This window comes from Misgurnus anguillicaudatus, chromosome 22, assembly GCF_027580225.2.
Source record: "Misgurnus anguillicaudatus chromosome 22, ASM2758022v2, whole genome shotgun sequence".
NCBI lineage: Eukaryota > Metazoa > Chordata > Actinopteri > Cypriniformes > Cobitidae > Misgurnus > Misgurnus anguillicaudatus.
Window position 1 is genome coordinate 52116433 of NC_073358.2, and position 15055 is coordinate 52131487.

At 34.6% G+C, this 15055-nt stretch overlaps 1 protein-coding gene across 11 annotated transcripts in view; it reads right to left on the bottom strand.

Moving 5' to 3' along the window:
- tspoap1 (TSPO associated protein 1) overlaps nt 1-4208 on the bottom strand; it is a 91302-nt gene extending 87094 nt beyond the window's left edge. For 9 of the 11 annotated variants that reach the window (XM_073860945.1, XM_073860937.1, XM_073860936.1 and 6 more), the window contains exons 1-3: nt 4059-4208; nt 3422-3467; nt 1217-2334 (exon numbers count right to left, since the gene is read on the bottom strand). In XM_073860945.1, coding sequence (XP_073717046.1) covers nt 1217-2200 — 984 coding nt within the window. In that variant the 5' untranslated portion in view covers nt 2201-2334; nt 3422-3467; nt 4059-4208. The remainder of the gene's footprint in view (nt 1-1216; nt 2335-3421; nt 3468-4058) is intronic. The other 2 variants (XM_073860943.1, XM_073860935.1) reach the window with 2 other exon arrangements.
- Nucleotides 4209-15055: the final 10847 nt, after the last annotated feature.

Here is a 15055-nt window from a genome sequence, read left to right on the forward strand (position 1 = left end):
GCCTGCAAGATAGTGAGAGGTAACTTACATTGCAATGTTATGTTTTCCTGCCTTGTATATTGTTATATGAGAAATACTGGATGACTGTGCCAGATGACAGAAAGCTCAGTTTAAGGGGGCGTGCACACCGAAGCGTTTAAACGCGGCTGCTGAAAATGCCAAGCGAACGCCGACTCTAGATGCTTGCCAGCTTTTTTCAGCTGAGCACTTTGGGTGCTGTAATACTTCTGCTTTGTTTATCAGTCGTTGAACGTTGCGCTGGTTGGTTATTGTGATATTTGTCCCGCTAAGCGTTTCACCCAAAGTTAAACATTTTTCAAAACTCGGAGCTCAGCGCTGAGTGTGGAAAAACCTCTGAGCACCTGCTGCAGTTTTTGAAAACACAGGGAAAGAGGTAGATGATGTTGTGACTGCTATCGGATCCAAATTGTGGGTTTGGAAATATTTTGTATTTGGAAAATGGATTGGACAAACAGAAAACCTTGGCCAGAACCAGCTGAAACACTAAAGACTTTGACTGTTGCCATCATAAGCTTGAATTTATGTGACATTTATTTTTCTTTATTTAAAAGTGTATTTTTTCTTAGTTTGTTGTTGTAAATGTACCAATTGGGACAGAGATTGTGCCTTTTTTAAAGAGTCTAACTCATGTTCACATTATATATTTTAGTTGCATTCATGAGTTATTAAAAATGAAACTGCTTAACTAGGCTCGTAATATTATAGTATCAATAAATTAATCAAATCAAGTCTCTGAAACAAGTTCTGCATGTTCTGTGAATATTGCAGATGCACGATGTCGATGCTGAAACGATACTGTATATTGTGCAGCCCTAATGCACTGTAATTATTATTGGCAGATAAGAGCATGTTTTCACACTATTGGTCAGATTGTTTAAAACACATGATCAGGACAGATTCGGTGCATCCCTAGAAAACATGGACTGAAAATAACAGCATCACACAATCCTACTTTGTGCATGTGATTTCTTGTCTGGTTGCTGCTCGTAAATGCATCATCATCTGCATACAAAATTCACATGTTAATAGGCTAGTGATAAATACCAAGTCCTGTGTCCTCTGTGACCTCAGGGGTGATCATCGAGGGACTGTAACTGTGCTGACATATTTTGGACCGTAACCATTTCAACAAACACCTGCATGCCTGCTAAGCCATGTTCATAAAACAACACAAATATAAAAGACAAAGTCTTACCGTATCATCCATATTTTCCTCTGAACATCTGGACGGCGGGCTGCTCAACAGGTTGGAATGCTGAAGGCCTCTTTCCTCATCAGACGAGCACGGCTGAGGTAAATCTCCTGAAAGATTTGTTTTACATGATTCCTCTTCTTTTACAGAGAAGTTGAGAGGAGGCGTTTTAGAGTCCTGCTGCTGTTTTTTCATAGGCTGAGAAATGGTTTGAGGTGAAAGGGAGTGAGAGCGAAACAGAGCAAGCTTTTCTTTCCTTGAAAGTTCTGTGTTGTCTTGTGGGCCGACGCCGGTCAGCAGGTGCACGCAGCTCTTTGACCTTGGCCTGGGTGTCGGTTTTAAAACAGACCTTGTTTGGCCTTCTTTATCCTCTCGAGAGTTGTGGGCTTCAAGCAGGTGACACAGAAACAAGCGTTTCTCTACGTCCACTTCCTGCTGGAGACGTCGAAGCAAAGCGACCTCTCGCCCATCCGTCTGCGTGAAGAGCGTTTTTAACAAATCCTCAAGTTTACGGTACGCGGCCTCGTTACCTTTACATCCAAACACCCTGCGGCCTCCTTCGACTCTTGAACTACAGATCCCAGCGATCTCACGTTGAAGCTCTTGAGTCCGTTTCTGCTTCTCTTGACCCCGCCAACGCAACAGACGTCTGACCTCGCCGGCTCGCTCACGGCCCAACCTTTCTTGTTGCCGTAACAGCTCCAGCGCTTTCTGCTGCTCGAGACGGTACGTCAGCTCCTTCAGCGCTCGCTCTCGCTCCTGCCGGGCCTCCTCACGTTGCCTGCGCAGCTCCAGAGAGAAGCGCCTGCGCGTCTGCTGGTTACGACTGCGCTCCACGCTCAAGGCAGCGCGGAGACGCTCCACATCCCGCAACAGATCGGGACCCGAACCGGGTCTGGACCCGCAGCAGATGCGTTTGTGGCTGGTGGGGTCCCTCTTAGAGGAGACATTAACATTAGTGTTATTGTTATTAGAGTTTTTTCCCATGATAGTGTTAGTGGATGAATGGAGACAGAAGTGAAGTCAGGGCTGATAGGAAATGATGGATGAGGGGCATGCATGTAAATTCACAACTACACACAGCAGGCAGCATGCAGAGAGATTCAAATCCAACATGCCACCTGAAAAGAAATGAAAATGAACAGAACAATCCTGAACCAAATGGCACATTAATGCCAGGATAAGGCCATTAGTTATATTACAAACATACCCTACAAAAAACATGCAAAACAATGGCACTGATATATTTTAAGATATGCGACTGAAAGCCATTTTCAGTAAGTTCATCCAAAAATGAAAATTCCATCATAATTTTCTCATCCTAATGTTGTTCTAAATCTTTATGAATTTATTTTTCTGATGAACACAAAAGAAGATATTTTAATAAATGATGGTAAGCACACAGCTGATTGTAATCACTGACTTTCTTAGTAGGAAAGACAAATAAATAACATGGATGTCAATGCTTACAATCAGCTGTGTGCTTACCATCATTTAATCAAAATATCTTCTTCATCATTTTTATCACAATACTTCCATGATATTTGTTTTTCATAATATGGAAGTCAATGGTTACTATCAGCTGTGTGCTTATCATCATTTTAAAAAATATGTTGTTTTGTGTTCATCAAAAAAAAAAAAAAAATGTACAGGTTTAAAACAACATGCGGATGAGAAATGATGACAGAATTTTCATTTTTGGGTGAACTATCCCTTTGAACTATGGGGCGGTTTCCCGGACAGGGATTAGACTAGTCCTAGACTTAAACACTTTTAAGAGCTCTCCAAACTGAAAACAACTTTCACTTACAGATCTTAAAATACATCAGGGCCCTTTGTTTTACTTCAAGATGCACACAGGTAATGTTTTTAGTAAGGCATGTTGTTTAAAACTAGTTATATTTCCTAATTAAACTAAGGCCTAGTCCTGGATTAAGCTAATCCTGGTCCGGGAAACCGCCCCAAAAACATGCATTTTAGTCTAGGACTAGACTTGAGCACTGTCCGGGAAACCGTCCATCATACTTAAAAGTTTATGTTTAGTTAAAAACATTTGATAGAAACAGACTACTGTAATCTATAATGTGACTGTAAGTTTAGGATCCAACGAAAAGTCCACACAAGATTTTGTATATTTTCATTCTCACACATAATCTCATGAATGAATGAACATGAGACACCACGTGACACGTGCACACTAGATCTCACCTGTTCTCACTTCTCAAATGTCAAACATCTCTGCAATGACCACAACCTGCAATGAGTCAAAATCTGTCAAACTCTATCATGAATTTAACTCTATATAGAAACATTTATGCACAAAAGATTTGCATTTGTTCTGTGATAGATATTTCCACTTATAATGAATACTATACACAGAGCAATATAGACAGTAAATATGAATGCTAGCAATATTGATATCTATACAAGATAATTAACCAGTATTTCAATATGCTAAAGACGGTTTAGTAAAGTTGCCCTGTTTTAGTAATATAGTTTATTTATCTTTTAGGTATTGCATGTAAAGATTTGAATTAACTATGCTTGAATAGCACTCTTTAGATTAACTATACCAAACAAACCATAACATAACACTTTAAAGCAGCTATCAAAAATAATGGATGTGCATACATTAGGCGTTGTTTGAATCGAGTACAAATAAAATAGATGAACCCGTTAACAAACTCGATGTCAGTAACAACGACATGCGACACAAAGTAACAAGTATGGATTTAAAGAGCCGCGCGCGCTCACGAGCACACAAACACAATGACACAATGTATCAAGCAGCCACGATCATCAAACTCCACTGCGGTTACTTTAATTAACGTCACAACACGCTTACCTTCCTCTGAACTTTAGATATTCCCAAAGTTTCTTCGATCAAGGAAAATAACACGCGAGACACTGAGTGACGTGTTGTTTCTCGTGTCTCAAGTCGAGCAAACGCGCATTAAGCCTTCAAAACACCAGTTGCTCCAATAAACACACGCGCGTGAGTGTAGAGCGACCACTCGTGGACACTCGGTGATATAACATGTTTACATGATCAAATTATTCACCCACAAACGTTGTGTGAACATTCATTAAACTTACATTGATCTAATGTGACAACATGCCCCTGCAGCGGAGCACGCTTACAAAAGAGATTTCCATTAAACTGTAAAAACACTGTAAAAAATAAACAATGCAGGATTTTTGTCAAATCAACATATATTTTTATGCTACTTTAACTTAAAATAAGTTAAATAATGTTAACATGTTTTTATCAGTTATGCCAACTATTCATATGTCAAAACTTAACATCGTAGGTGGAATTGACTGTTGTTTTAATTTCATGCTGCATTTTTTTGTAGTACAGCGCTTTTTATACTGTCAACATATCAGCTAAACGACGTATGTCGTGAAATATACCATATATGAAAGGTATAAAACTGTCAAACACTGTTATTTTGAAATTTATATGAATTTAAAAGACATCTACAATGGAATCAATGTAGCATTTTGTCAAATCAAAATATATTTTTATTTTACTTTAATTAAACAAATTAAGTTAAACAGTTTCAACCTTTTTTTAAGTACTTATCACAGGTCAAAACCGGTTAAAATATAGGTTGATCTGACTTGCAAAACCAAGTGGTTTTAACTTCATGCTGCAGTGAATGTTTTGCTCTAATCTGGGATTTATAAATGATACCTTATCTTAAAAAACACAATGTCAAGCTTTTCAATACAATCTACCTTCATTATACACAGTAGATGACTTGTCTTAGTTTTATTAGCCTATTGGTTTACACCAGTAGTTCTCAAACTAATTCGGCGTGCAACCTTTACTGTGCATCACTTTGTGGCCCCCAAAGACAATTTATGATATAAAACATTTTAATACTTACAATTTTAATTAAACAAAACATATTAAAATATAAAATCTGTTGGTTAGTATTTTTCTAAGGTTTAATTACACGCAATACATGATAAATTAATGTATGTCATAAAACTGGGGCCCCCCTGGCATCATCTCACGGCCACGGCCCCCAGTTTGAGAAACACTGGTTTACATAAAATGTATTATAAACAGTGATATTGAAATTGGAAGAAAGAAAGGGGCACAATGTTCACCTGAATTTTGATTATATAATTTGAAATTAAAACGAAATACTTTTAAACATTGGTTTATAAACAAATTAAAGGTAAGCAAATATTAATGTTTGCATTACTCTTTAAAATGAAAATAAACTGTTTGATCAAAAGAAGCAGAAAACCCAAGAGCAGGAAACATATAAAGTGACATTAACTGAGAAATCTGTTTCACCAGGAAAAGAAGAATAGAAACAAAGAAAAGAAAGACAGCTCAGACCTCAAAACTTCATGAGGAGAGAAAGAATAGGAAGCAGAGACAGTTGTGTGACAAGAAAATGGGAGATTCTAGGAAAATGAAAGTCACCAGGGAAAATAAAAATAAAGAGCGTAAGGAAATATTTCCACAATGATTCCAGTCAGCGGTGATTTGATCATTTCCTCAAAAATGAATTGGACTGGGACTATATGATACATTATAATGGAAAACATGTTGCAATGTCACATTGCCAACAGCACAAATTTATATATTTATGTATATTTTTTACATTTGACCTAATCTCTTGAAAAGACAAAACGTGATTTGACTTTAACACACCTTAAGTATCTGGTGCCATTAACATAAAGTCCAACAATATCCAATGACAGAATAGCAGAGATACTTTAGTGCATACTGTAGCTTCAGGCCACTGATCTTATATAGGTTACACACATACTGTATATCTACAGCTCATGTTTATATGTTTATTAACTTCAGGATATTTGAGTACAGTAATTGGTTATTTACTGCTTCATTTCTGTGTGGTTTAACATGACTGTTTTCACAATGGATCCTGCGTGTCATGGGTGTGGTGTATCGGATATGATGTGAAACAGGAGTATATACAGTAATATCACATTAGGATCGACAGAGACAGAAATAAACTTGAGTTAAATTAAGAAATGTAAGTAGCTTTTAAAGATGTACCTTACACTGTTAAAACAAATGATATCATTGGGGCCCTTTCAAAAAGTACAGCTTTGTACCCATTACCTTTGAGGTACATACTGGTACCAAGAAGAGCCCATGAGTTCCTCAAAGATGCATATTAGTACCAAAAATATACATATCTGGACCGAATGGTACATATTAGGGCATTTAAAAGGGTAATACCCTAAAGACAGCTGGGGTACATATTTTTACAATTTTTCTAAACATTACTCTACATACATCTATAGAGACAAAAAACAATGGTGCTGATATATTTTAAGATCCCTTAGCTTAAACATGCTGGGACTAGACTAAGCATTATTTGTGAAACCAAGACTTAAAGTTACAAGAAAAGGGCCTAAAGTTTAGGAGAATGTTGAAAACAGCTCCAGTTGTGTCTCATCTAAACTAAACCAGCAAGACTTTTTTAGGTTAATTTATAATATCTGAAATGTTTTTTGCTGTAGAAATTATCAAATAAGTACATATATATTTTTTGTAGGGTCTTACAGTGATCTGCTTTTTAATGGTCAAATATCTCCAAGCAACAGGAAAGAAACATAAAGCATTACATTATGAAATGGCTCTTATTCAGGCGTAATGACTGTACGAATCATAAACTCATTTTTATATTAAAAAAAGTGTGCTTATGTTATTGTAAACCAAATCCCATATATTACTACACTTTATTAACATGTAAACTCATCATTTTGATGATTAATTGCAATGAGATTAAAGCCTGGTTTCACAGACAAGGATTAACTAAAGCCAGGACTAGGCCTTAGTTAAATTAAGAAGCATCTTTTATAAACATGCCTTAGAAAAAGACTTTACCGGTGTGTATCTTGAGACAAATCAATGGCAGCGCAAGTTTATTTCAGTTGAGACGGCTCAAATATGTGTTTTAGTCTAGGACTAACCTTGAAACCGGTGTTTAGACATGTAGAGGTGTGACATCGTATCCAAACACTTGTCACGGCCTTTTTAAATCTGAGTGTGAGAAAATCTAATAATTATTTATCTTAAATGTAAAAAAAATTCTTCTTGAATGTAAGGTGGGGTGAGAGAAATTAAGATGAAAAGATGATAATAGAAATCTACAATTTCACCTTGGAGCGACGTCCCCAAAACCTAAATACTTCAACTAAACAATAGAGGTCATAACTTACATCAAATGTGTCCTACTGTCCTACTAAACAACATCTGCATTATACAAATGTAAAGAAGTTGACCTCAAATCATTAAGATTTACAGTGATCATAAAAAAAAAATAATAATAATAATATATATATATATATATATATATATATATATATATATATATATATATATATATATATATATATATATATCAGATTTATAACAATTCAAAAACAAATCTGTAGCAGGCAAATAAAATCAATAAAATGATGTTTGCCTAAAATATCCTACACTGAAAAAAATGATTCATTGAATTTAATCAATTTTTTTAAGGTAAGTGGTTGCAATCAATTTATTTAAGCTACATTTAAACAAAAAAATTAGTAACGTAAAATAAAATATAAAACTTTTGTTTAAATGTAGCTTAAATAAATTGATTGCAACCACTTACCTTAAATTTTTTTTGATTAAATTCAATGAATAATTTTTTTCAGTGTAATTACAATAAATGTATCGTTAAATGTATTGATTCTTCTCCTACTGTAAAAAAAATTCCGTAGAAATTGCAGCTGGGTTGCCGGTAACTTACCGTAGATTTAAATTTATGTTTTTTACTGGCAACATTTTGTTTAAAGTTAAATGAACATTAAACATTTACAAGTCTTTGTCTTTACAGAGTAAAACTAAAATAACAGCATCAAGCAAAACATTCTGGGAAACAAAATCTGAAGGAAAAAACAGAAAAAGGTTGATGATGATTTCTGGTTCCCAGAATGCTTTGCATGAGGCTGTTATTGTATAGTTTTATTCTGTAAAGATAAAGACTTGTTAATATTTAAAATTTATTTAACTTTAAACAAACTCTTGCCAGTAAATAACATAAATTTAAATTAACGTCAATTACCGGCAACCCAGCTGCAATAACACTGTAATTTCTACGGAATTTTTTTACAGTGTACTTAAATCATTTTATTTTATTTCTAAAAACAATATGATGCAAAATTTCTTCAGCATTTGGATTTTTTTAAGTTTTGGATTGTAAATATTCCATAAACTCTTTTCAAGATGTTTTAATGGCTGTTTATCAAAAATGATAAACTAATGAAACTTCAAAAATGTAAGAACCTTTTAAATTGTAATTTAATTATTTGATAATTTTTTTACATTTTTCCTGCTGATCCTTGTTTCCAGCTGATGATCCATATTTCTTCTTGGTTTCTGTTTTTCTTCTTTTGTTTGTTTTATCTTGTCTTTATGTAACCTACTTTCTGGCCATCAGAGCAGCTGGTTGTAAATCGAGTGGTGAGAGCTAGTGAGGGTGTGAAGCACTTAAACACTTCAGTTTCAGCACAAGCATCCGCCCTGCCCAGTGGAATTGTGGGAGAGGAAGAGCAACGGTTTAAGGCTAACCACAAAACCGGGAAAAAGCCTAAGAAGCTCTGAATTGACCAGATGAAAGAGATTCAGTTGTATTTCCGCTGGACCATCGATCAGGTGGATGTTATGGTTCAAGTGAGCCTTGATCAGTCAGGATAAAAGAAGAGCTTAACATGTGCAGGTTTATCCCTCAGCTCAAGAGAGATTAGCTTGTTTGACAATCTGTTATTATAGATCGTCGTACTGCAGAAAACCATGAGGTCATGTTACTATCTATAATATGAATTGTCCAAGGGTCACATTACAGATGATCTAGGCCAGAAACTGCTCACATAGACAAGAAGAAACTATCTGACTGGCATGTTAATCAGCAAAGAAGTTTCAAAAGCGGTGGCACCCTTTCAAAAAGTACACCTTTGTACCTGAACAGCGCATATTAGTATTGTAAAGGTATATGGGTTCCAAATGTACATATCTGTACGTAAATAAATATTAGGACCGTACATATTTATATGTCACTGTGGAGATATGTGAAGATGATAACTGACCCTGGACCAAAAAATTGAAATTCATACATCATCTGAAAAAGAAAAATATCTTCATGCAGTATGATCTAAGTATCCTAATGCTTTTTGGCATTAAAATCGACAAATTTGACCCATACAATGTATTGTTGGCCATTGCTACAAATATATACAACGTCACCCACGAGTCCGACTCATTAGGCGGACGGCCTCTGTCCATAATAGAGAATCTGACTGACGCAACACGAGATTTAAAAGCAGAATTATTTGTGTGCAATATGTAGCCTGTTGTCAGGGTTAGGTTAGAAATATTTCCGCTTCAGAAATAAATAAGTCTTCCTTCACCTTAATTCCCCTAAATCACGTTACAAGGCTTGACTTAAATTTAAATGCACCGTCCCAGTCATTTGAGTTTATTTAGCAGTCATTTAAAAGCAGGGTGCATGATCTCTGAAGCAAATGTTGATATTTGAAATCACCTAAACAAACACGCCCCTACCCCAATAGAATCTAGATCATGTATTTTTATTTTATTTTGAGGAATCTGTAACCAGATCTTCATCTCTTTACCAGGTATGCAATGGTTTTTCGTTTGATTGTTTCGTATTTGAATTGGCTTCTGAATTATGTTTTTATACCTGGTTAATACATTTTTACGTTTGCATTTATTCTGCCTTACTCTGAATTATTGACTACAAGTAAACTGATGTATCCTTTGTTACCCCAAATCTACGACCAGGATTAAGTAGGCGTATTGTCTGCCATTTTGTGTTTTAGTTATTTGCTCTGATGAACCACCTACTCTTAATAGGGTTAAGTTTGACGTATCGTCTGCCTTTTCGTTATATTATTTTGGTCTGACGAACCACTTAATTTTAACTACAGGCTTAAGCATCGACGAATCGACTGTCTTTAGCTATTTTGTCTGACGAACTAGTTATCTCTACTTTCCCAGAGTTAAACATTGACGTATTGACTGCCATTATAAGGTCTGACAAACTTCTTAGTTGTATGGTCGAGTTTGTGATCGTGAACCTGCAGCAGCTGATGCAAGGATTTCGAAGCGATAATTGAGATCCACTTGAACGAGTCAATATAACGATAAGTTAAATAGAATGATCAAACGTTTATCCAAATTCTACAATTACATCAATTTGATTCAGAATCATGTATGACACTGTTCACATATCGACACATATCTTTTATAGTCAGATATTAGGTTGCGTAATGTTAAAACGTCATTGATAAGCACCGGAAAAGACAGAACGCGCGATGATCCTTAATTCTGCCATGATGTTTGGTTTCCACCATTGGGCCAAATGGATGGATATATACTTTATATTTCCCTTTACACTGTCATGATCTCAGATGCAAATAAGACATTCATTGTACTGTAAAGTCAAACTTATTAGTACACTGTAAAAAATTTGCTGTAATTTTGCAGCTGGTTGCCAGTAATTTACTGTAGAAGATAAAGACTACAAATATTTCATGTTCATTTAACTTCAAACAAAATGTTGCCAAGAAATAACATAAATGTAAAATCTACGGTAAGTTACTGGCAGCTAGTTTAGAAATTTTTTACAGTGATGTAGCAGAAGTGAGTCATTATGTTGTTTAGTAGCTTTCTTTATATTTATTTGCAGTTTGATTAATCTCTTTTTTATTAATGTGTGAAACAGCAATCTAGACTGGTTTTGTGGTCCAGGGACACAGATCATAAATATAAACTGTATGAGACTGCAGAAGTGCCAAAGCATTGATCCTGACAGTGTGAGATTGATCAAATATACAGAAAAATACATCCTTTGCACTTCATTTTTTTGTCATAAAACCATTTAGCCAAAAAATAGTTTGGCATCATGAGTTACAATACTATGGACTTATACAGTATATTGATAGTCACATTGGATAAAAGCATCTGCTAAATAAATCAACTGCATGTAAATATACAGAAGTGTTGAATCAAAAGCATGAAATGAGGGATATGAGCAATAATTATTACAGAAAGTGTCAATCAGCCGCAAACAATCAAACCTGAATGAGAAGAAATCCTGAATGTTTAAAATGATTTTAAAAAGGAGGGGGTAGTAGATCCAAAAATGTGAAAGACACACACACACACAGGTTTATTTTGTGGTTACTGTAAAGAGTTTGAGACAAACAGGGCCGCACCTTTCATAAGCAGCACCTGTAACTAGAGATGCTGGGATAGCTGTGAAGGGTTGGCTTTAACTTTGTCTGATTTCTCCTCCCTTTTCCTCTTCATTCTTTTCTACACAAACCAGGCGGCGATGAGGTGTCACTGCATTACCATACAATGCTGGGGATGTTTTTCTGTTTTACGTAATCTGGGATAGAGAAAGCAGGTACTTATAGTCTCTCAAGGTTACGGCGATGAAAGACATCGTGACACTTCAGTCGGATGAACTTGTTCTTCATTTATCCATCCAAACTTGAACTCTTGACTGTTGGATCACTGTCCTGTGAGCTACAAGACATCTGAACTCAAAGGACTGTTTGCTTTAAACTCATTTTTGAGGGAACTTTTATCTTGCGCGTGAAGAAACTCCTTTTCATCAGAGGTATGTTTACCTTGCTATGTGATAATGAAAATCAAAGGCAATGTTATTGGAGAAAAGGAGATTTTTACTATAAGACAATGAGCTTTCACACAATATCTCAAAAAAAAGTTGTTATTGCATAAGAATCCTTAATGCTTGATCTTTATAAAAGTAGTTTTTGATTTGGTTTATTGGACTTATATTATATAGGGACATTATAATGTCCCTGCAGCTGCAGGTCATGGGTTCAGCTTTCAAATAAATGCTTTTAAGTTGCTTTTGACAAAGTTGCATAATAGAAATGAAATGGCATTATTTATTTTATTATTAGAAAATGAATGTGGACTTCAATAGATCATTTTTGACAAAAATTGTCATTTGAAAGCATGAGATAGCGACAGTTCTCTCCGTGTGGTTTTGCGAGTGCTGGGATCTATCAGCTCTCCGTCAGTGTAAGAAGGAGAGGGAGGGGAAATCAGGCAACACAAAAGACAACATTATTCCCTGATGAATCCATGCAGCATCCAGCCATGAATGGAGTATTGAAAAACATCATATTAGTGACTAGATTCATTTCCAGGCCTCACAACCAAACCATTTAATGTGCGGTCGCACGGGCGCATGAGACGACTACAGTAATGTGTTCGAAAATCATAAACGCTAATTGACTGAACAATTGACTTTCTGAGAGAGTTTAGCTCTTTATATCCAGGACACAATTTAAATAAACTGCATGGACACATGCAAGCCAAGGGGATAAGAAAAAAGTTTTTTTTTTTATCACTAAAATGTTCTCAACCCATTGGCAGATATGTTTACTTGTTTTAAGCACAAATTCACTTAAATTGAATATTTTTTGTCTAAAAACTAGATTTTTTTCTTAGGTCACTATGCTCATCAAAAAAAGCATATTTTTTAGATATTTGTACTGTAAACAAGACAAAAAAAATAAGTAAGAAAGTCATTTTTTGCATTGCAAGAGTTGTTTTCGTAAGAAAAATATAAACACTGAAAATTTGGCTTTTCAGATTCAGAAAAGTTTGATTCTCAGATTTTAATCTGGAGAAAAAGGCCCAAATTTTTCTAAGATTCAAACTGTGCAAAGTCTGTGATCAAAAGCTCAAACATTTCTCTTCATATTATCAAAACATTTTCAAAACATTCAAGTAAATGATCTAATGTACACTATTTACAGTTTTCTTTCTAGAAATTTTAGGATAAACATACTTAAAATGTGAATGATACTTAGATGAAGCATATCAGAAAAGTCTCTGCACTGCAAAAAATGATTTTCAAGAAAAAAAAATCTTAGTATTTTTGTCTTGTTTTCAGCAAAAATATCTAAAAATTCCTAAATTAATATACTTTTTCTTGATGAGCAAAACGACCCAAGAAAATAAGTCTAGTTATTAGACCAAAAATATCAAATTTATTTCGAATTTTTCTAGTGTTTAAGAAAAATGTTCAAGATTTTTTTGCTTACCCAATTGGCAGATTTCTTTGCTTGTTTTATGCACAAAATCACTTCAATTTGAAATTTTTGGTCTAAAAACTAGACTTATTTTCTTGGGTCGTTTTGCTCATCAAGAAAAAGCATCTTAATTTAAGAATTTTTTGATATTTTTACTGAAAACAAGACAAAAATACTAAGATTTTTTATTTCTTGAAAATATTTTTTTGCAGTGTGAGCTATAAAAGAGCAATAATGCACTTCACAAAATGACTTTCGTACTTAGTATTGTTGTCTTGTTTTCAGCACAAATACCTAAAAGTTCTTAAACTAAGATTAATGAGCAAAATGAACCTAGGAAAAAATCTAGTTTTTAGACAAAAAAATATACAATTTAAGTGAATATGTGCTTAAAACAAGCTAAAATAATGTGACAATGGGGTGAGAAAAAAAACTTGAAAGAAGTTTACTTTTTTTCTTAATTTCTCACCCCATTGGCAGATATTTTTGCTTGTTTTAAGCACAAATTCATTTAAATTTTATATTTTTTTGTCTAAAACCTAAACTTATTTTCTGAGGCCATTTTGCTCATCAAGAAAATACATTTAGATTTAAGAATTTCTAGATATTTGTACTGAAAACAAGAAATAAGTAAAGTCATTTTTTGCAGTGTTTTCCTGTATGGCATCTGAGTTGTAGGCCTATCATCTTCGTCCATAAACTACCACTTGCCCAAACATTCACCCCTCCTGCCCCGCAGGGCTTCAGTCCCACGGGCTGAGAGACAAACGGCGCCCCAGCGGTGTCATCAACTGCCTGAGCGTTTTGGAAAGTCGCAGTGACAGATTCGCAGGAAGCAGCGTTTAGGAGCACAGACAGCAGAAATGTCTTTTTGTGCGCGCGAGGCCCGGAATGTTCACTATCTGCTCCGTGGAATATCATATTCTCTCCCGAATCGAGGATTCTGAGCTGTATCCCACCATTTACACACATTCCAGTGTACTGTAAGGTCAGGACGGATTTAGGCAAAATTAAAGGAAAATGGAGTATTGGGATATATTAAAGATATAAAAATACAAAGTTTATATCAAGAGTTTGAAGACTAAAAACTTAATCGATAAATTGGATATGAAAAATACACCTGAGACTGCATAGCAATCTTTATCATTTTTGAATTGTTGCAATTCTTTTAAATCATAAAACATTGTGTAGTTGTGTAGTCTTTTGTTTTGGGTGTATGTGTTGTTTGTGTGTGTTTACCTTAGTACTGTGTGTGTGTGTGTGGGGGGGGGGCAGTATATAACAGTCTCAACAAATGGTCCAACTTCACACTTGGGTCATAAACCAAAAGCTGCCAACATTCAAAGCATTCAAGCATCTTTTAAATCAAGATTCATAGCATGAGTTGCATTCTTAAAAACATTACTGTTTTACTCATGAATATATACTGTGTTCATATATAAATATATTATATATATATATATATAAATCTCATACAAAATAAAAGTACTTTTTTGACATATGAGTTTGTGCTGTGTGTAATTATTATGTTTTTAAGAAACATTTACTTATATTTTTATATATTCTAAATTATTTATAAATAAAAAACGATATTTAAATAAAACATTTCTTAAATGTAAAAATATGTATGTGTGTGTGTTTAAATATACATAATATTTACATGTATAACAAACTCATATATTGAGCAAAAAATTACTTTTATTTTGTATGAGATTAATC